The following is an 18,577-nucleotide window of genomic DNA, read 5'->3' on the forward strand; positions in this document are numbered from 1 at the left end:
CCAACAAACCCCCAACTCCATCGAAGTGCATGAGGTGGAGGAAGTATATCGGTAGCGGGGAGCAGATTGAGTGTATTAAGCTAGCATGAAACCAAAGGTCAGTGCAAATGTATCTTAATAGACTGTCTCAAATGGAGTGTGCCTCCTTTGAAGGACGCTTGCTATTGCTCAACTCATTACCATAGCGATCCTAACGTGGCATGCTGATGCACCATAAAACTCACACTTTCAACCCCAAAATCAGGCCCTTTGAACAACCCGAGCTTGATTAGACCTTTCTCCTTTTCTTTTCCCCCTTAAAAACCATTTCCTTGCCTTTAGAAACTCGCCCTCAAATCCCAAACGCATTCTCTGATCCCGGCAGAAAGCAGAAACAAAAGTGAGCTGAGGCGACGGTTCAAGCGGGCCTTTTCTTCCTGACAGTCTTATCCATTTTTATTATGGTCTGGAACAAGTGCCCTGTTCGCGTGGGTTTTGTTTACCGGAAATTAAATGAAAATGATTTAGTTCGCGTCAAACAAAAATATATACTTGTATACACAAGAAAAAGGGCCTGTTAGACGTAAATATTATGTCCTTAATGAAAAGACTGGACCGGCTCCAGACTTTGCCTTTCACTATTTACGTATGACTTGCCTATTGCCATAGAAATCCTAACTTACCATGAAGATTCACCGTTGTGAAGAAATACTTCTTTGTGCGAGCTTGCTTTGATGTCTAAGGCATAAGATTCAGGCTTTCAGCTGCGTCTGTCTCGATTACCTTGAGAGCAACGGGGTAGACATCTGTAACAAGCAAATGAAAAATTAAAGGTGATTAGCCTGCACATTCAAACACTTTTGTAAATAGAGAAATAAAGAAATAAACAGATCTCAGGACACGATGGAAGCATCCTCCTTGCCCACATCTGGCTTATGTATCTCCCAGTTTCCCCTACACAGAATTTCTGGGGCTGCAGAGGGGCACAATTCTCCCGTACTCTAGGCTCCTTTATTGCACATTTCTCTTGCCTAGGTAATTCGCTAAGTGTAACACCCGGTGCACTATGCTGTCATCATTCGAGTCATTTAAACACAAAAGTTGTCCAGTTTAGGTGAGCGAAGAAGGGACCCTCGACCTTAGTGCCTTGGAAGGAAAATAAAATTGCATGAGTAGGGGATGTGTTGGGAATGTTTTTAGCCACCGACCAGCTATTTATTTTTCCTGTAACTTTGATATTTACACATATCTACGAGTTCGTGTGTGTGTGTAGGGGCATTGCCCCCCATCACCTGGGTGCGGAGCTGATGTATCAGGCACCAGAGGATGCGGTTACCCCAGCCTTCTGACTGCACTCCACAAGCTGTGGAAGTATCTTCCAGCAGCCCATGCTATTTATTTGCCTATACTATCTGGTATTCTTAAACTTCATTAAAGTAATTAAAACGGCACCATTCGGCAGTTTCAAGCTACCCCAGTGGAAGGATTTGTTTATTTATTTTAGGGGGTTGTTTGTTTGTTTTCTTTTCCTTTGCTCTCTAAGCCAGAGGACTGAGCCCTGGGGGTCTGCATGGGGTCTAGTTTTAAGCTCTTGGGCAGGATGAAGATACTGCGGCCGCCTTGCCGGAGCGGTGTATTTGTCATGGGGACTCTTGGCAGGGCAGACACCGCGGAACAGCGGCCCTGGGTCCCCGCGCTGCCGCGGGCTGCCCGGCCCCGGCCCTTGCCGTGACGTCACCGAGCGGGCTCTGCTCCCTCCCACTGCCCCCCTGGGGAGCCCGAGCGCCCACGGTTCAACAGGAGCCACGCTCTGGGTGGGGACGGGCATGTTTGGGTATTAGAAGTCATTACCAGTGGGAGCTAAAATGGACAGTCAATCATCGCACCCCCCTGGGCCTTTATCAGCGACTACTGTGGGAGGGAATATGTATATTTGTGTGTGTACTTATTTATATGCAACAACGGGGAAAAGTAAGGAGATTCTTTACAGAGACGTCCATCGAACGGGTTAATTAATCAAAGAATTTAATTGATCCATTTTGTACAATCTGGTAACAAATAATAGTTTATATTTTTCTTTTCTTAAAAAACCCCACACTTTCACAAGAAATGGTGAGTGAACGGAGCAGTGTAGCCCATGGTCCTGCTGACAAGAGAAAAGCTGTACAGCCAAAATCTGTATGAAACCACTGTGGTCTTTGGGGGTGAGGAAAGGAAGGGAAGGGAAGGGAAGAGAAGGGAAGGGAAGGGAAGGGAAGGGAAGGGAAGGGAAGGGAAGGGAAGGGAAGGGAAGGGAAGGGAAGGGAAGGGAAGGGAAGGGAAGGGAAGGGAAGGGAAGGGAAGGGAAGGGAAGGGAAGGGAAGGGAAGGGAAGGGAAGGGAAGGGAAGGGAAGGGAAGGGAAGGAGATGCAAATCAGTGGTCTTGTAACAGACTGGAGCAAGGCGGTCAGAGGCGGGTGTGTGTAGCACGGAGAGGGGAGGTGGCAGCACCCCGCCCGAGGCGGAAGCAGCCCTCCCGTGCGCGGGGTGCCAGGGGCTCAGGCTGGAGGCCGCCGCTGCCCACCCACCTTCCGCAGCGGGTCGTCAGTCCCTCCGCCAAGTGTCTTTCTGCCTCTCCCGCTCGGCCTCCCCGCGCCCCAAGCAGCGGTCCCCGTTCCCTGCCGGGCAAGGGCCGCCCGCCCTAGCAGCGGGGCCGGGGCTCAGCGGGGGGGAGCGGCAGCAGGGGGGGCGGCGGAAGGCGCGGGGAGGGCGCGGAGCCCCGCGCCCTGACACACGTACCATTCGCTCAGGTTGGCGGTGGGCTGCGCGGGAGCGGAAGGCTCGGCGTGGGAACAGGAGGCAGGGGGCTCCCGGCCGGAGTCCGAGGAGGGGGACACCAAGGAGGGCGTGGAGGACTCGTAGCCGGAGCTGGGAGGAGGGGATTTGCAGTGCACTTTCATGTGTTTTCTCAGGGAGCTGGGGTGGGTGTAGGACTTGTCGCAGCCTCTCACTTTGCAGTTGTAGGGCTTGTCGCTGGTGTGGACGTGAGAGTGTTTCTTCCTGTCGCTGCTGTTGGCGAAGCGTCTGTCACAGCCTTCGAATTCACATTTGAACGGCTTCTCCCCTGCAGGAGGCAATGGACGAGCACAGCCATTAGCGACGGTGGCCGTAGGGCAGGGAGCAGCGAGCCTGGCACCCCCCGCGAACCTCCCCGGGCCTCTCTCCCCTGCCCTGCCGCGTTTCTCCCTTTGGCAGCTCACAGCCACCGGCCCTTCCCATCCTCGCCTGCCCCGCCGAACTCTCCGGGAGCCGCCGCTTGGTGCCCACCCGGCTGCTCAGCCGGCTCCGCATTGGGAGCCCCGGCCCGGCCAGCTTCTCCTCCCCCTTCCCCTTCCCTGTCTGTCAGCGTGGGATTTTGTGCAAAAGACAAAGCCCCGAGATAAGGAAACTTAGAGGCCAAGTCCTCGTTTCGGGCAAACAACGCCTGTTGTCCCCGCAGTCTCCGATGTCCTGCAGAAAGAGCGGTCAGTGATTTACCTCTGGGAAGGTTTTTCAGTTAAATAAATTTCTCAAACTCTCCCAGATGCACGTGGAAATATTATTCATAACCTGGCTAGATCACATCTCATCCCCACTGCTCTTGAATTGATCACAATAGCCTGGAAGATTCTCATTTCTCCTCCTTTTACCGGTCCCCAGTTTGCTGATATCGTGTTAAGAAGCACAAATATGTCAAAAAGACATTTATGGGGGGGCGTGAAGTGGGCAAAACGATAGAGATTCAGCAGGATGATGACTAGGCCGTTGCACGGCACTGTCGTGAGGGTAGGATTCCCTTTTCGTTTGAAACTACTCAGCCATGGAAGGAATTGAAACCCGGATTAATTTGTCTAGTAGTATGATGAGTGACGTTAAGCATAATAGAAATATAATCGTGTTGCTGGACTCCTGTGAAAGTTTAGCCTCGTATCGTGTGGACAGGGCATGGTACACGATATACAGGAGTTTTTCGAGGAAATACGCCATGGAGTGTTTCGGGATGAAATGATGACTACATTATTGTCACTGATAATAACAAACTGCAAAACCCTGTTCGCCAAGAAGTGCCCAGGTCCTGCACCAACCGAGTATGAAAATAACCTCCTCATTCGTCAAAATCCGAAAGGTACCAGGGTGCAGGGAACACAACAAAAAATATACGACCGAATCTTAAACGTGAAGAACAAACAAAGCCACTGCGTTCACCATCATGGCGTATGTGATCGAAAGGACTTCCAATTTTTGAAAAAGCTTCCAGTTTGCTGTGGAGCTTTTTTGTTTGTTGGGTGTTTTTGGTTTGTTTTGTTCCCTGCCCCCCCCTCCCGAATTTATTGGGATTTGATTTTTTACCTCTGTCAGTTCGTCACGATTAAATTTCGGAGATCGCAGCCCACCTCGTGCTCGGTTGCGAGCAGCAGCACATAAAGGAAGGCATTCCAAATATTTCACATGTATGCTCTTTATGCAAGGTGGGTGGGAAAAAGATCATGGCTCCGCGTTTAAAGTCCTTTCCTGACTGTAATAATCAACGAGGGGCTCTCACCTACTGCACTGTTAATATTTGCAAACAGAATGGGTAAATACCTAGTGTTAGGAGGAAGGGAAGAAGAGGTTAAAAATAAGGTCTCTTAGAAAACGATGCGGGTCCTGTAACCAAACACTGTCGACATACAGCGGTACCTATGCATGGTACGCACGCACGCACGCATATAATCTAATTACAGTTTCACGTAAGGAAATAATTTGACCTTCAGCATCCAAGTTGAGACAACAAATCAAGGATATTAGTGTAGTACAAGCAAGCAATAAGTTAGGAGACCCCAGGGAAAGCCATCCACATAAGCACTGTGCTTGTGCAAAGTGAGCTACATTCAGGTAAAAGCAGGCTGCGGCGCATGCCGCTTCCCCGAGAGTTGAAAAATGTTCAACTTAGCTTAACCCTCTTGAAAGAGCCACAGAAAAGTCCCTCCGTACAGTCAGGTTTCAAGAGGGAAGAGGGCAGCATTTTCTCAGCTACCCGGTTTGCATTCTCTGAACGCCTCAATAAAGAGGAGACATCCGAACCGTTTGCAAGTATTCCTTTCGCGAGAGCAGGTTTTCTTACGTGGAAATCCCTACCCAGCAGAGAGAGGACATTTTACAGGTCCCGGCTGCCGCTGCCCGAACACGGAGGTGCAGCCACGCAGAAAGTTTTCCGGGCGATGGAGAAGCTCAGGATCTCAACCGCCATTTTACCCCCACACTTGTAGCTGGGCAAAAGTGTTCAGTGAAATTCTGCTTGGAAATTGTGGCATAATCCCCCTTCTCCGGGAGTGGATTAAGGTATTTACCAGCTTCTCCTGGGGGTGATGGGAAGGTGTGTGTGTGTGTGTGTGTGTGCGGGGGGGGTGGGGTGAGGTGGGGAGGGAAGCCGGATGAGGCAGCCCCCGGGGATGCGGGCGAGGCACGGGGGCGGCGGGGGCCGCCCGCGAGGGAGAGGGGCTCCGTCCCACGCCTCGCACTATTGTTTCTGGCCCGCTGGGAAGGCGGCGAAGTAATCCCTGCCCATCCTTCTCGTCCTGCTGCCTCCGCCTGAACGGCCTTATCCTCCAACCTAGGAAATTCGAGATTCACCAGAAATCCCTCTGCCTACTCCCCAGCCTCGGAGAAATCAGAAGTCATTAATATTTGAGGAGGCAATAATTTTCCTGTTGAATCTAGAACTGTCTTCATGAATAATTCGTAGCGAGTTATATTAGGGTTTTAGAAACATTGCGTTTTTGACAACTTCTGGGTGTTTAATAGAAACGGTGGAACCATAAAGGCCCTGCAGGAGTTTTCACAATACAGCAATTAATCACCGGGAAAGTTAAAGCGAAAAGTACAGACGTGCAGAATGATGTTTAATAAACGCAAAGCTCCGATCTTGGGTTTTGCCCTGAACCTGCCTCTCCGATGTAGGTCAGTATTCCCAAGAATTTAACCATTTTCTGCTTCAGAGACTTCAAACAGTGAGGCCGTTAAAGAGCAGTAAAAGTTTGTTTACTTAAGAAAAACACTGTCATTAAGGGATGAGCTCTGCCAGTTAATGGTTGTACCTGTGCTGATCCGACAAGGAGCTGGCTCGGATACAAGTTATGTGACCCGGGAACACACATTTTTCCTCGAAAAAGGGGTGCGAGACGGCAGAAGAAGAACAAAATTTTGCTGTCGTCCCCCCCGTCTCCCCACACCCCCCCCGGCACACAGACGAGCTATTCATAGAGCGATGGAAAAATAATTAGGTGACGAGTGACGGTCGCTGCAAAATATCTGTGCTATGTTTAGGCGATAGCGATACGAAATTAGTATACATACTGTATATTTTATCACGTCGAGTTATATCATAAAATGTAACTCCTGGAAGGTCAAGCCCTGCGCCGAGCTTAGGGGAAGGGGAGTTTTATGAGCTGGAAGGCGAAAAAAATCGCTTGGCTGTAAGCAGATCTTACAATAGGATTATGTAGTTTCCCTCGTAGTGCATAAGGCTATACAGAAGGGGGTGGGAGGTGGAAAACCCTATACTGGAACAGATTAAATTTTCCAAAAAGGGCTTATTTCTTATCTTCTTCTTCAGAGAAAAAAAAAAATTCTAGTGCTACAGACTACAAACACCGGCTGCTCAACTAATTAATACAACTTCACAAGATGCTCCTAGAAGTGTGAAAACTTTCTACGTGCAATTTCATTAATTATAAATGCTTTCCTGGCCGGAAGATTTCAAATGTAGTATTGCTGGATCGTCCATCGAGTTACTTTATTTTCTGTTAACTAGAACTAACAGATGTTTCTGACACGTGTCCCAATTTCGCTTAACAGATCTGCAAATGACATTTCAAAATGTACAGGCAGAAACAATACCGGGTTTTCTTCTCTCTCTCTCTTTTCCCCCCCCCTCCCGATAATCAAAACTTGCAGCTCCCCATATTTGCGAATTCAGAGAGTCGTTGGAAGGCAATGCTCATTAAAAATGTCACTGTTATTCAGATCAAACATTTCAAACCCCCTCTGCCCAAAACAAAACTGTTGAACGAAAAGGTCGCAGCTGTGTTATTCTCACAATGTTAGAGCTGTAGCATCTCAGCGACATCAGTCAAAACTGACTAGACAAGTTGTAAGTTCTATTGTTCACTTTTAATTTGTGAGCTTGCACAATGATTTCATTTTTTTCCCCAACTACTTTAAACTGCCAGAGAAAAAAAAAATCCTCGCCTATGTGAATAAGCAGAAATAGTGGTAGCTATATCACTCGGTATTTACACAGCTCTACCCGTGTAAACATTACAGCAACCTCTCCGCACAATCAGAAAAAAATATGGACGAGAATTCTGAGATTTGTTCTGGCTCTACTTCCCCCCCCTCCCTTTCTCCCCTCCTCCTCCCTTCAAACGTTAAAGAAGCAAACAAATCTGAGAATTTATTTTCCAGAAGTACTTGGCGTCCGTTCAATAACAACGTAAAGGATACATTAAAACATAATAAAGCAAAACAGTATGCTGAATAACACAGAGAGAGTAAAGAGAGCTTTACATACTGACCTGTATGAGTTCTTTTGTGTATTTTGAGATTCTCTGATCTGGCAAACACTTTGCCACAGCCTGGGAAAGGGCAGGGGAAAGGTTTTTCACCTGTGTGGACTCTGATGTGATTTACAAGTTTGTATTTGGCCTTGAAAGGTTTCCCTTCTCTTGGACACTCTTCCCAGAAACATATGTGATTGGACTGCTCGGGTCCTCCAACGTGCTCCACCGTGACATGAGTCACCAGCTCGTGCATCGTGCTGAAAGTTTTCGAGCATAATTTTTTGGGAGTCTGGTCCAACTCAATCCACTTACAAATGAGTTCCTGTTTGATGGGCTGCCTCATGTAACGAAAGAAGGCCCCCGGGCCGTGGTGTGGAGCAAGATTCACGTTCAGATTCATGCCACTGTAGCTATGAAGCGAAGAAGCAGCAAAAGGGTCTGTCCTGGAGGCTGGTACTTGAGTGAAATGTTCAGACCTGGCGTACATTTCTCCAGGTAACCCCAGTCTTATCTGTCCGTTTAGATGGCCACCTGGAGCTGCATGGGGAGGCTGCTCATGGAGTCCAGTGAACACAGAGGGATTTCCAGCTTCTGAGTGGTGGTGGTGGTGACCATGGTGTCCGGGGTAGCTACCTGTTGTTGAGACAAACAGTCCGTGGTGAGAACTTGCAGCAGGGTGCTGCTCGGTCAGCCCTGGCATGAGTGGGGCCGGCAGGTCTCTGTGTATGAAGAAGTCCCTACCTGCTGCCAGAGCCTGGGCTGGGTGAGAGACGGGGTAAGGGGCTGCTGGTGGCTGCGCCGGGCCATACGCTCCTGTTTGACTAGAGACCACCTCGGCTTGGCCTGCCATATGATGATGATGGTGATGATGATGGTGGTGGAGCTGGTGGTGGGGATGAGGGGCAGGGCTGAGTTTAAGGGCCGCAGGGTGATGCTGAGGAGGAGGATGAAGAGAAGGATGGTGACGGTGCCCCATGTGTTCTGGCCGGAGCGGGTGCGGCCCGAGGCGGGACTCGGCGGCGTGCACCCCTGGCTGCGTGGGCGACGTGGCGTGGGGGTGCCCGGCGAGGCCCGGGAAGCCTGTCATGCTCTGAGGGGGGTCGTGGTGGTGGCGAGGAGCCCCCGCCAGATCTACTAATCTCAGCGCTGTGTTCCGCCTGGAGAGAGCCGCGGGGTCCATCCCTGGGATCCCCGGAGCATCCACACTTATTAGCTTCTAACGCTAAAAAGTCACCTGACAGCGGGAGGAGAGAGACACAGAGAGGGGGACGAAAAAAAAAAAGCCCAAACTTTTTTTTTTTTTTTTTTTTCCCTTTTTCCTCCCCCCAAAAAAAGTTTGCCGGTGCCGCTGCTCCGGCGGCGGGGCGCACGGGCGGCTGTGCCAGCGGGTGGGCTGGGCGGGAGAGCGGCGGGGGCTCGCTTTTGGCGGCGGCGGCCGGGGAGGTCCCCCCGTGTGTCCCGTCCTCCCGCGGGGATGGCGGGAGCCCCGCCGAGCGGACGCGAGACGGGACGGGGCCGCGCGCCGCCTCCGGGCCGCGGCGAGGGCCCCGCCATCCAAACAATCGCCGCGGCTTCCCATTGGCTGCCTCTGCGGTGACGTCACCGGTGACAGGTCCCCCTGATGCCTGGCAGGGTTATCGTTCCGCGCGGGGGGGGCGGGGGAAGGGGTTGCGCACGCGCTGCCGCCGGGTGTCCCCCTTCCCCCGGACACCCCCATCCGCACCGCCTGGAGCCCCACGGAGCGGTCCGGACCACGGCGCAGCCCGTGACTGCAGTCCGGCCCGACTCAACCCGGCGGCGGGAAGCCCTGACCGAGGTCTTGCCCCGGGTCGCCGTGGGCTCCGCCGCCGGGCCGCGGCCTTAGGGGAACAAAGCCAAGGCGGGAGGGGGAATCCCGAAGGGAGCGCCCCGGCCGTCCGCTCCGGCCTTTGTCCGGTCCCTCCGCCCTGCTCCGGGGCGGGGAGCAGCCCGAGAGGGTTTCCTCGGGAGAGCCCCCGCAGCCCCACTGGTCCCCGCCGCCCGGCCGGAGCAGTAGGAGGCGAGGCGGCCCCACGGCAGCGGCCCCGGGCCAGCCCGCGGGTCCCTGACACTTGTTGACAGCGCAGGGAACGGGACCTTCCCCGGCAAAACCAGCAGCTGGAGCCTCTCCGCCAACTCACTTGGCAGGCTCAGGCGTCTGGCCTGGTGCTCGGGCTACTGTACCGCTGCCTGAGGCCTGGCAAAGGATTCCTGGAAGACTCCGCGTCCCCTTCCCCTCCTTCTACAAGTTTTAGCAGTTATCTGGTTATTGGCTTCCAAACCAATGCGAGAAATCATGATGTTCAGAGTGAATCTGAGTGTTTAACCCAGAAGAGGGAGTCTCTCTCCTTTTCCCTCTTTCCCTCTATTTCTCTCTCACACACACAGGGTAGTTCTGTCCTTGCCTTGAAGGAAAAGAATTGCAAAACATTCATAACCAACTCGGTTCTGATGCATCTCACCTGAAGGAAGGAACATGGTCTGCATCGCTAATGATGAAAGTGTAGGTTAGGTTTCAGGTCTATATAGTGAGGCCTTACAGGTTTAGGAAAGCTTCATCACAGCAGGAAGCAGCTACTTAAGTTTTTACAAAGGGGATTGTGAATTAAAAAGAAAAAAAAAATAATAAAAAAGAATAAATTAAACATGGGAAAGGAGGGAAGAAATAGAGCTTCAGGAAAGGAAAACACATCTGTAAATATCTGCTCACGATATTACCACACAACTCATAAATGTGACCCCACCAATAAACGCACATCCTTACAAACTAAAGCAACAATTAATTCTCTTTCCATTGTGTCCAGCTCTCAGCATTTGGATATATTTGACTTGCTGTGAACTTGGCAGTGGACACTTTACTGCATGCATGCCAGGTAAAGTTCCCAGCACGGAATTTTGTATCGCCATAAAAATTTAACAGTATCAGTGATTGATATGTTTTATATTAAGTAGTAAATGAAGAAACCATTTGGCAATGTCAACCAAGCTACTCTCATAACAGAAACTACCAACCAGTGATCAGAACCTGTAAGATTTAAGTGGAGGAGATACATAGCCACACAGGGGACAATTTTTATCACAGCATTGAATATTATGGGCTGGCTGCAGTTACATATTTTGACTCTGCTTGCCTTTCACCATGTTCCCATGTAACACAAGACTGATATTTAGGTAGCTAGCTATAGATACATCCATGTACATCTTTCTGAGTGGAGATGATGAAAAGTGACAAATTATGCAATTAGCTCTCCATCCTTACATAACATGTTTAAGCAGGCATTTTAAAGCACACACCATCCTCACAATATCTCAACTTTCAAGTCTACTTGCTCTACAAAATGGATTTGACAGTCCTATTCACGACCATCTCAATAGGAGTGAACAGAAGAGACAAACGTTAGGAAGTACGAATCTGTTACTTACAAATGTACTGAGAGTGTGAATTCCAAATAAAGCTGCTTTCCTCATACCTCCTTAAAACACTGCATCTCTACATACTTGTTATCCATCAATTCTGACACTCCATAGTCAAGAGAGAAAGCATCTGGAACAGTTTATCAATTAAAAAATGTCATGACCGGTTTGCCCTAAGCTCAGTTAAAATACTGTGATGGTTTCTTGTCAGACACTCATGGCTCTCCGCTTGCCCCTCACTCAGGGCTTTATCTCACTCGCCTTTCCAGGCAGAGCAGCAGAACCTGGCCTTCGGTGTCCCTCACTGGTAGGTGAAGTTGGTGTGAGCCCCGATTGCGGGCGGGGGGTTGGGGAGGTGAGGGGAGAGGCGCGGGGGGCGGGCGGGGGCCGCCACATGACTGCGGGGAGGCGGAGAAACGGGGAAGAGGTGGGGAACGGGGCCAGACCCGGCCGAACCCAGTGCATCTCCCGGAATGTTTTTAAAACTTGAATGCCTGTTTGTGCAGCCCTTTGGCAGCTTGAGCTCCTGCGGCGGCCACTCGAGGGGTGAACCAGGGCTCCTGCTTCTTGGCAGCGACCTGAGCTGCGTTTGACCGGATAAGCAGGGCTCTGGGCAAATTCTCAACTGTCTCAACACCAGCTTGTGCAGGGCCATTTGTTATTATTATGATCGTTATTGTTGCTTTTAATATTAGTATTACTTCCTTTCCAACACACCTGGCTACGGTAAGACTCCTTCTAGACTGGCCTCAAGGCTCAGAGCTGGATGAACCAGAGGCTTTCCAGAGCAAAACCAAGATTACTCAAGCAGCAGAAGAGAAACATCCAGCGTTGAAGCTGAAACTCAGACATCAGGACAGGTCCATAGGACCATGTTTATATAATATCTGTAGGATAGATCTTATCCTAAAGGAAGCAAAGCTTAGAGGGACCACGGCGATCACTTGGGTGCCAAATCAACATGAACAGTTAGCTTGAACTTCAGTGCTAATGTTACAGTGGCTGGTGTGATTCTGCAGCCCCCAGCCCAAAGCCTGGCCGCGTTGGAGGGTTGCTCTGCACAGGTGACATGTAAAAAAAAGTCACAAGAACTTTTCCACCCTGCTCCTCTTATCCGATCTTTTCCTTGACCCAGCTCTCTCAGAGAAGCGCCGGGGCTGTGTCCTGAAGGGGGGCAGAAGTGCCTCCCTGCTTCCCGTCCCGCAGTGCAGGGGAATTTAGAGTTCCTCCTGCTCACCCCTCAGGGGTGTGGGGCCAAGCCGGGCAGCCTCAAGCCGCCAATGCTTGCCTGCACCAACGCCGGGATGCTGCCGGGGCCTATGGAATGGGAATGGCACCAGACACGCGGGTAAATCCCCCGAGGGGGGCGGTGTGGGGACAGGGTCAGCCCCGATGCCCTGTGTCTGTTTTACAGACCCACAATACTTGACCTCTTTTTGGGTAGGAGTCTGCCTATACAGGTAGGAACTTACCCATGTTTCTACCTTTGGTGAAGAAAGGGCTTGCTGGGAAGGTGAGGTGCAAAGCCCCAGAAAATCAGGGGCTTCTCGTGTTGTGTTCTTTGACTTGGGGAAAAATACTGCTCACTCATAGAGTCCTGCTCAGCACAAGGAACAGCTCCTGCTCCAGAAAGAATCGAGGAGAGCAAAATCTGACCTTCACCCACCCCCGTGCTCTTCCACTCCTGGTTCTGCGGAAACTTCCCCTCCAGACGAGCCAGCCACAAACTTTCCAGTCGCTGCCCGAGGGCTGCGACGGGACAGGGTGCCCTGAATTCTGTAGACTGCAGGTTCCAGGATTCAACTGGGAGATGAGAAAAGGGGGACGTATTAATCTGAAAATTCTAATAATTAATGTGTGGTCGGGGGGAAAAAAAAACAAACAAGGAATAGCAACAGTGAGGACACATAAGTGACTCTGTGTGATTTCTTATCCCTCAAACTCATGCTGAACAGGGAAGGATGCTAGAGATAGTGAGTGACAGAGGGGCAGGCGCAGGACCTGAGCCCGAGTCCCTGCCTGCCTCGGCAGAAGGACTTCTGGTTACGAAGAGGTGGTTCAATAAAGCCTTTAGGTAATCCCAACATATCCTCAGAAAGAAGAGAGGTACCTTGTGTCTCAAGAGCACACTCTGCCTTTGTTTCTACTCCCTCGCCTCACTCCCACTTATGGAGACTTCTTTATTTCAGAGTTCCCAGATAGTGGGAACTCAGCTACCAGACTAGGAAGAGCTTGTACCTGGGTTTGCCTCTCACTTTTTGTGACCTAGAGCTACCCTAGAACAAGCAAATCACATGCTTAATTTAAATAGAATATTTCACTCAATACCTCAAGATTAAGGTATTCCTGTCAGATAAGCTGTCAGTCACTAACTACTTCGACACCACATTGTGGAAGTCTGGTATCCCTGGTAAAGATGATACATATCATGTAAACCCCATCAACAAGATCAAAGTCTTTTTCTTTAATAGGATCCAATACATGTCAAACCTCATTCCAATCAAATCGTCCGTAAATGAATTCAAGATGAATATGTCATAGAATAATGTGACAGTGCAATCACATGGGGTCAGGGGTTGTTGTTTCAATGAGAGAGTCGTCAAATATTAATTCTAGAACCTTCAAATGAATAGGCATTGAGCAGGATTAGGCAGCTGCTGGTGGGGAGTTGTGTCGCTGATTTGTGTTTATGTGAGTACGTTAAACACTAAGCTGAAGAAAAATATTGTCTCCTTTGAACTGGAAAAAAAAAAAAAAAAAAAAAAAAAAAAAAAAAAAAAAAAAAAAAAAAAAAAAAAAGAAAAAAAAAAAAAGACATAACTTACTTGACTTTTCCAGGGTGTTTCTGTAAAGTCGTTTTCTTTTCCTTATTACAAGGGGAGTCTTGTGCCTCATTTTCTGACTTTGTTCCTGTTGGGGAAGAGGAAAGAAAGTTAAGAGTAAAACCATTTGTGTGTGATATGAAATGAGTAAGGTGCTATATGACTCAAGTATGGATTCAAAAAGAAAAGAAAACAACACAAGAGAAGGGGAAAGACAAGCTTTCTCTGAAGAGAAACTGAAGGCTGTCTCCTCAGCAAACCAGCACATGTTTTATGGAGTCATGAAGTTTCCATGGCTGATTTAGGGGGAAAAAAATATGAAAGGACATCTTTTCAGTTTTCCTTTGATCTGACATTCACCTTCTGGCAGGCCATTTTAAGGTAGGTTTTTACAAACTCGACTATATTGTTTACAGATCCTTCACTCCAGAAATTAAATTTTGGACTCTCTGCAAGCCTCCAACACAAGTTGTTGTCTCAGCAAGGATTAGTATAGTACCACCCTGGCACTTCTCCCTGCCTATAATTTTCAGCTTGCTCTTTGCACTCTGCAAGGCAGAGCACTGCCACTGCTGCAAGCAGAACTTTACACATCTCTTTTTGAGCGGCAGCAATAACCCTGAGAGCAGATCTGGGGTTTGATGCAGTGTTTGAGTCTAAAATTTTTTGCAGATATCTTTAACATTCTCAGACTTGGGTTCTTTTTGATGCTTTGGGTTTTTTTTCTTTTTAAATACAGAAAACCACATTAGAATGTGTAAGTAGTTACTTCAAAAGAGATTACTATTATTATTGCTGTTGTTGCTGTTACTATAGGGACTCCAGAGCTGATAAATAAAAATCTATAGCAACACAAATAATTTATTATATTAATTATGAAACTTCATCAGCACTTCACAGTCATACTCTATCACAAACCATTTGATGTCCTCAATGTTTTTACCACTGTTATGAAAATTACTGCCGAAACAGAAAGAACTAGAGGAAACCCTTAAGAATTATATTTTCTAGTCAACTTCCATTCATCTTCACACTTTTTTTTCAAGTGAAAGCACCAAACACTGCTCTGCTAACGAGAGGTTAACAGGAACTGCACTTTATTAGTTAGTAGGGGAGGCTGGATGAGAGTTCAGTTCCCAAGCATTCGCCAAAACTTGTTGAAACTGGGAAAAAAAAAAAAAAAAAAAAAAAATCGATGTATTTAATATTTCAAATGGGTACCAGATGACCAAAAAAAAAAAGCAAACTGTTGTGGATTTCAGAGTAAATACTGTCGAAAACTCTGGGTCGACCTCGCACGCCTTTCTCAGCTACACAGTGCTACTGGTGGAGCAGTAGTGTGAAGATGCCCCATTGATTGCCCGAGCCGGACGTATCTCGGCCGGATCGAGCCTCCGGATCCCGGTGCCGGGTATCACTGCCGCCCCTCCCCGTGGTTCTCCGCTGGGCCTGGGGGTGCGAGGGGCTGCAGTCCGAGGCGACAGGACCCGTCCTCCCTTCACCAAACGTGCCCTTTAACATCGGGCTGAAGGTGCGCCGGGAAAGAGGGGCTGGGAACAGCGGCAGCTCGGGGAATCTCTGGGGCCCCGGCCCAGTTTGGCGGCGTTGCCCCGGGATGAGGAACCGGACTGAGCGTGCTGCAGCGGGGACGGCATGTGCCTGGCCGCCGGCGGATTGTCCCGCAACCTGTGCTTTCCCCGGCCATGTAGGGTGAAGGGAGTGCTCACCGGGAACGTCTAGGTGAGGGATTAAAGTTTCTCTGTTCCAGGTGGAGAGAGCGAACAGCAAAGGGGGTCCCCGGGGCTCGGAGACCGCGTGTGACAAAGAACCAGCAGGGCGAGGGCAGGGGGCGTTTCGGCGAGGAGTCCACTAGGGTCCCCGCCTGGTCCGGCGCCGTGCCGGTTCCTGGGGCTGGTACAGTGAACCGGGCAAGGGTCAGAGGTCACTTTCGAGGCCATCACCCTCCGTGGGGATTTGGGAGAATCTCCCCAGCCGCCGCCGAGAGCGGGGCAGCCGCTCGGGTTCGGCATCGAGGTCTGAGCCTCTCCGCGGGTCGATGTGAATTTGGCGGCGGCACCCCGATCCTTTGGCAGTTTACCCGGCCCTGCCCGCGGGGTGAGGTGGGTGGGGGCTCCCGGGCTCCGTCCTTCCTGCACACGCCTATAAATTAGGGCGTGCGATGCCGGAGCTTCGGCTCCCCTGGCGCGCCCCCGTGGCACCGGGCGCGGCGGTGGGTGCGGCGCTGGGCGGGGAGACCGTCCCTTGGGACGCGTCCCCACGGGGCTCGCCATTGTCAGCACTCCTCGCCCGCTATTCGGGCCCCCGGCTCCCCCTGGGAGGCCGCAGGACACAGCCAGACCCAACTCCTGCCCGTCCCCACCGAGGGCTGCCGCTGACGGAGCTGGGAGCGCCTCTGCCCCCCTCCACGGACTCCCGCAGTCCCGTGTTTCGCGGACAGCCGGGACGGGCCACTCCTCGGGCTTGGGGAGTGCGGTGCCCGGCAGCCGGCGGACGGTGCCGGAGCCCGTCTCGGTGGCTCCCGGGCACTTCTCCCCCCGCCCGCCTCCGCACGCCGCGGTGCCGCCAGAGGCCGGCCCCACGTGGCCGAGGGGCAGCCGAAGCACTGCCCCCCCCCCCCGCACCGCGGGGCTCCAGCGCTTCACCCCCGGGGTGGCCAAGCCTCCTCCCGCCGGGGCCCCCCGAGGGCAGAGGACCCTGGTCCAGCCCTTGGGGCAGGCGGTGGGGGCTAGCCATCTGCTTGGGCTGCGCGGGCAGCCCCTGCTCCCAGACACTTACCCCTGCGACCTGTTGAAGTTTTCCCCTCATTTCTGAACTGGCAAAAATAAAAGTGGGGTTGGGGGGTGGGGAAGGAAAAGAAAGAAAGAAAGAAAGAATGAAAGAAGAAAACAATAACCGCCCCCAAGAACCCAGCACCTCTTTGGCGCTTCCATCGAGGCGGTCATCCTTCATTTCTTCTTTTCTTGTTTTCTGGAAGCAGTTAGGGAATGTATGATGAAGCAGAAATGAGCCGTCAGGATGATATTTTAATGGCTTATATGTCACGTTGGTGCATGTGGCTTTGAACTGGAGCAGCTTTCGTTTCCTGCAGAGAGCGCGCCGCAAATCCCACTTGATAACTTCTACAACCCACAACATTTTTTTTTTTTTTTTTTTTTACATTCGCTCTTACACTGTATATTTAGATACGCTTCCTAAAAATACCCTCTCGTCTGCTTTCTCGTATGTTTTGTATCGACCTGGAGTGATCACTGGGTTCCCCCTGCACTGGGAGGCAGGCTAACACTGGACTTCCTAGATCTCCTGATGCCATCTCCCTGAAGACTTCACAGTAATGCTGACAACTCTGTCCTTTGCTTGATCTTAGCACCAGACACAGAAAGTAATGTAGCACCCGCCTAAAGACCACGTCCATACACAGACGTGCTTCTAGAGCTACTATACCTGTTGCTATAAGATATTGCAGTTCCTTTGCACGAATTTGGCGGAATAAATGCAAACGTGTAGATTGAGCCCAGAATTATTAAAAAAAAAACCACCAAACCAAAACAAAACCCCAAACACCCTGTAAAGCCTCCCAAGATCAAGGAGAAATTACATAATGCATCTGCTTTGAAAGCGATCTCCGTGCACCGAGCACAGGCAAACTGCATCTGCAGATAAACCGCGGCGAAACATTCCTTCAAGACACATCAAAGTTTATTTGTTGCTGTTTGTTTGTTTGTTTTCTAGGCGCAATGGTAATTTATTTATTTATTTTAAAATATACCTCTCTAAGTGAGGCAGTTCTCACCCTAGAATTGGCCGGGCAGCAGTTCCCCGACTCCTCAGTACCTGTGCTTCTTACCAGCGCCTTTAATTAGAGGGGATGAGTTTAAAGTTTCTTTGTTTGGCACTAGAAATTGGAGGGGCTCGGACTGAGCTGCGAAGGAGGCAAGTGAAGGGCTGAACAAAGGCGAAATGGAAGGAGTCCGACTCTTAGCGAGCTTTTGGGTGTTTTCGTTACTAGAAAATAATTAGAGCTAATGAATATGCAGGCGACTGAGTAAATAAATAATTTGCCAGTTTTATATATGTACACACACATGGGCACATACGTAAGTGTATATATGCATACACAACAAAAGATGCGCTTTAAGTTTCACCATATTTTTTTTTTTACTGCCGAAGCATCGTTTAAAATATTGTACAAATGTTGCTCAGCTTAACTGATTAAAACACAAAGATTTTCTGCTTTTAAATACCATACTTATACCTTTCAACAATCATTTTAATATATAGTCAATGGCTCTTTGTAGAGAGAACAAAAAAGAACTATCCGCAGTTTTTCAATAGACTTTGAGCTGGGGAAAGACAGGTTAATCGAGGGTTGCATCTAGAAAACAACTAAGTGTTGTATGTTTGCACTGAATTCAAATGTCTGCATTTTTCTAACTAAATCAAAGGGAGTGTTATTTCTTTTTCTGCTCACTCATCTGAAGGTAAGTAAATTTTCTCTGGCGATCAAAAGCCTGGTCAGCAACAAAGACACCGCCTGCTTTTTCCACCGTCCTGGTGTGGCAAGTTGAGGAATTTCAATAACTGTGACAAGGGTGACTGATTTGTGAACTAGAAAAGGTTTGAATGTCAGAAAATTTACATTGCTCCTACCGAGGATTTTAAATAAAATTAAAAAAGAAAAGAAAAAGAAAAAAAAAAAAAAACCAAAACAGAAAAAACCCCAAACAAAACGCGAGCCAGGCAGAGAAGTATCTGGGAGTTTCATGC

At 49.8% G+C, this 18,577-nt stretch overlaps 1 protein-coding gene across 1 annotated transcript; it reads right to left on the reverse strand.

The window, feature by feature from the left end:
- Positions 1 to 2,678: 2,678 nt before the first annotated feature.
- On the reverse strand, positions 2,679 to 15,313 carry LOC103528107 (zinc finger protein ZIC 4). The gene is made up of 8 exons (XM_030456343.1): positions 15,117 to 15,313; positions 14,686 to 14,752; positions 13,796 to 13,880; positions 12,627 to 12,773; positions 8,879 to 9,126; positions 8,280 to 8,754; positions 7,554 to 8,171; positions 2,679 to 3,082 (listed from the first exon to the last, which is right to left on the reverse strand). Exons 1-8 carry the CDS (start codon positions 15,311 to 15,313, stop codon positions 2,679 to 2,681), a joined length of 2,241 nt encoding a protein of 746 aa, XP_030312203.1.
- Between the last annotated feature and the right edge of the window lie 3,264 nt (positions 15,314 to 18,577).

This window comes from Calypte anna, chromosome 9 (genome assembly GCF_003957555.1).
Source record: "Calypte anna isolate BGI_N300 chromosome 9, bCalAnn1_v1.p, whole genome shotgun sequence".
Lineage (NCBI taxonomy): Eukaryota > Metazoa > Chordata > Aves > Apodiformes > Trochilidae > Calypte > Calypte anna.

Excerpts from the sequence above, each read along its gene's own strand:
- LOC103528107 (XM_030456343.1), bottom strand. The coding sequence starts at position 15,313 with ATGTTAAAGGGCACGTTTGGTGAAGGGAGGACGGGTCCTGTCGCCTCG. Across the intron at positions 13,881-14,685 it reads TGATAGAGTATGACTGTGAA|GAACAAAGTCAGAAAATGAG; the intron begins GTGCTGATGAAG and ends CTTCCCCAACAG. Across the intron at positions 12,774-13,795 it reads AAACACCCTGGAAAAGTCAA|TTGAATCCTGGAACCTGCAG; the intron begins GTAAGTTATGTC and ends CTCATCTCCCAG.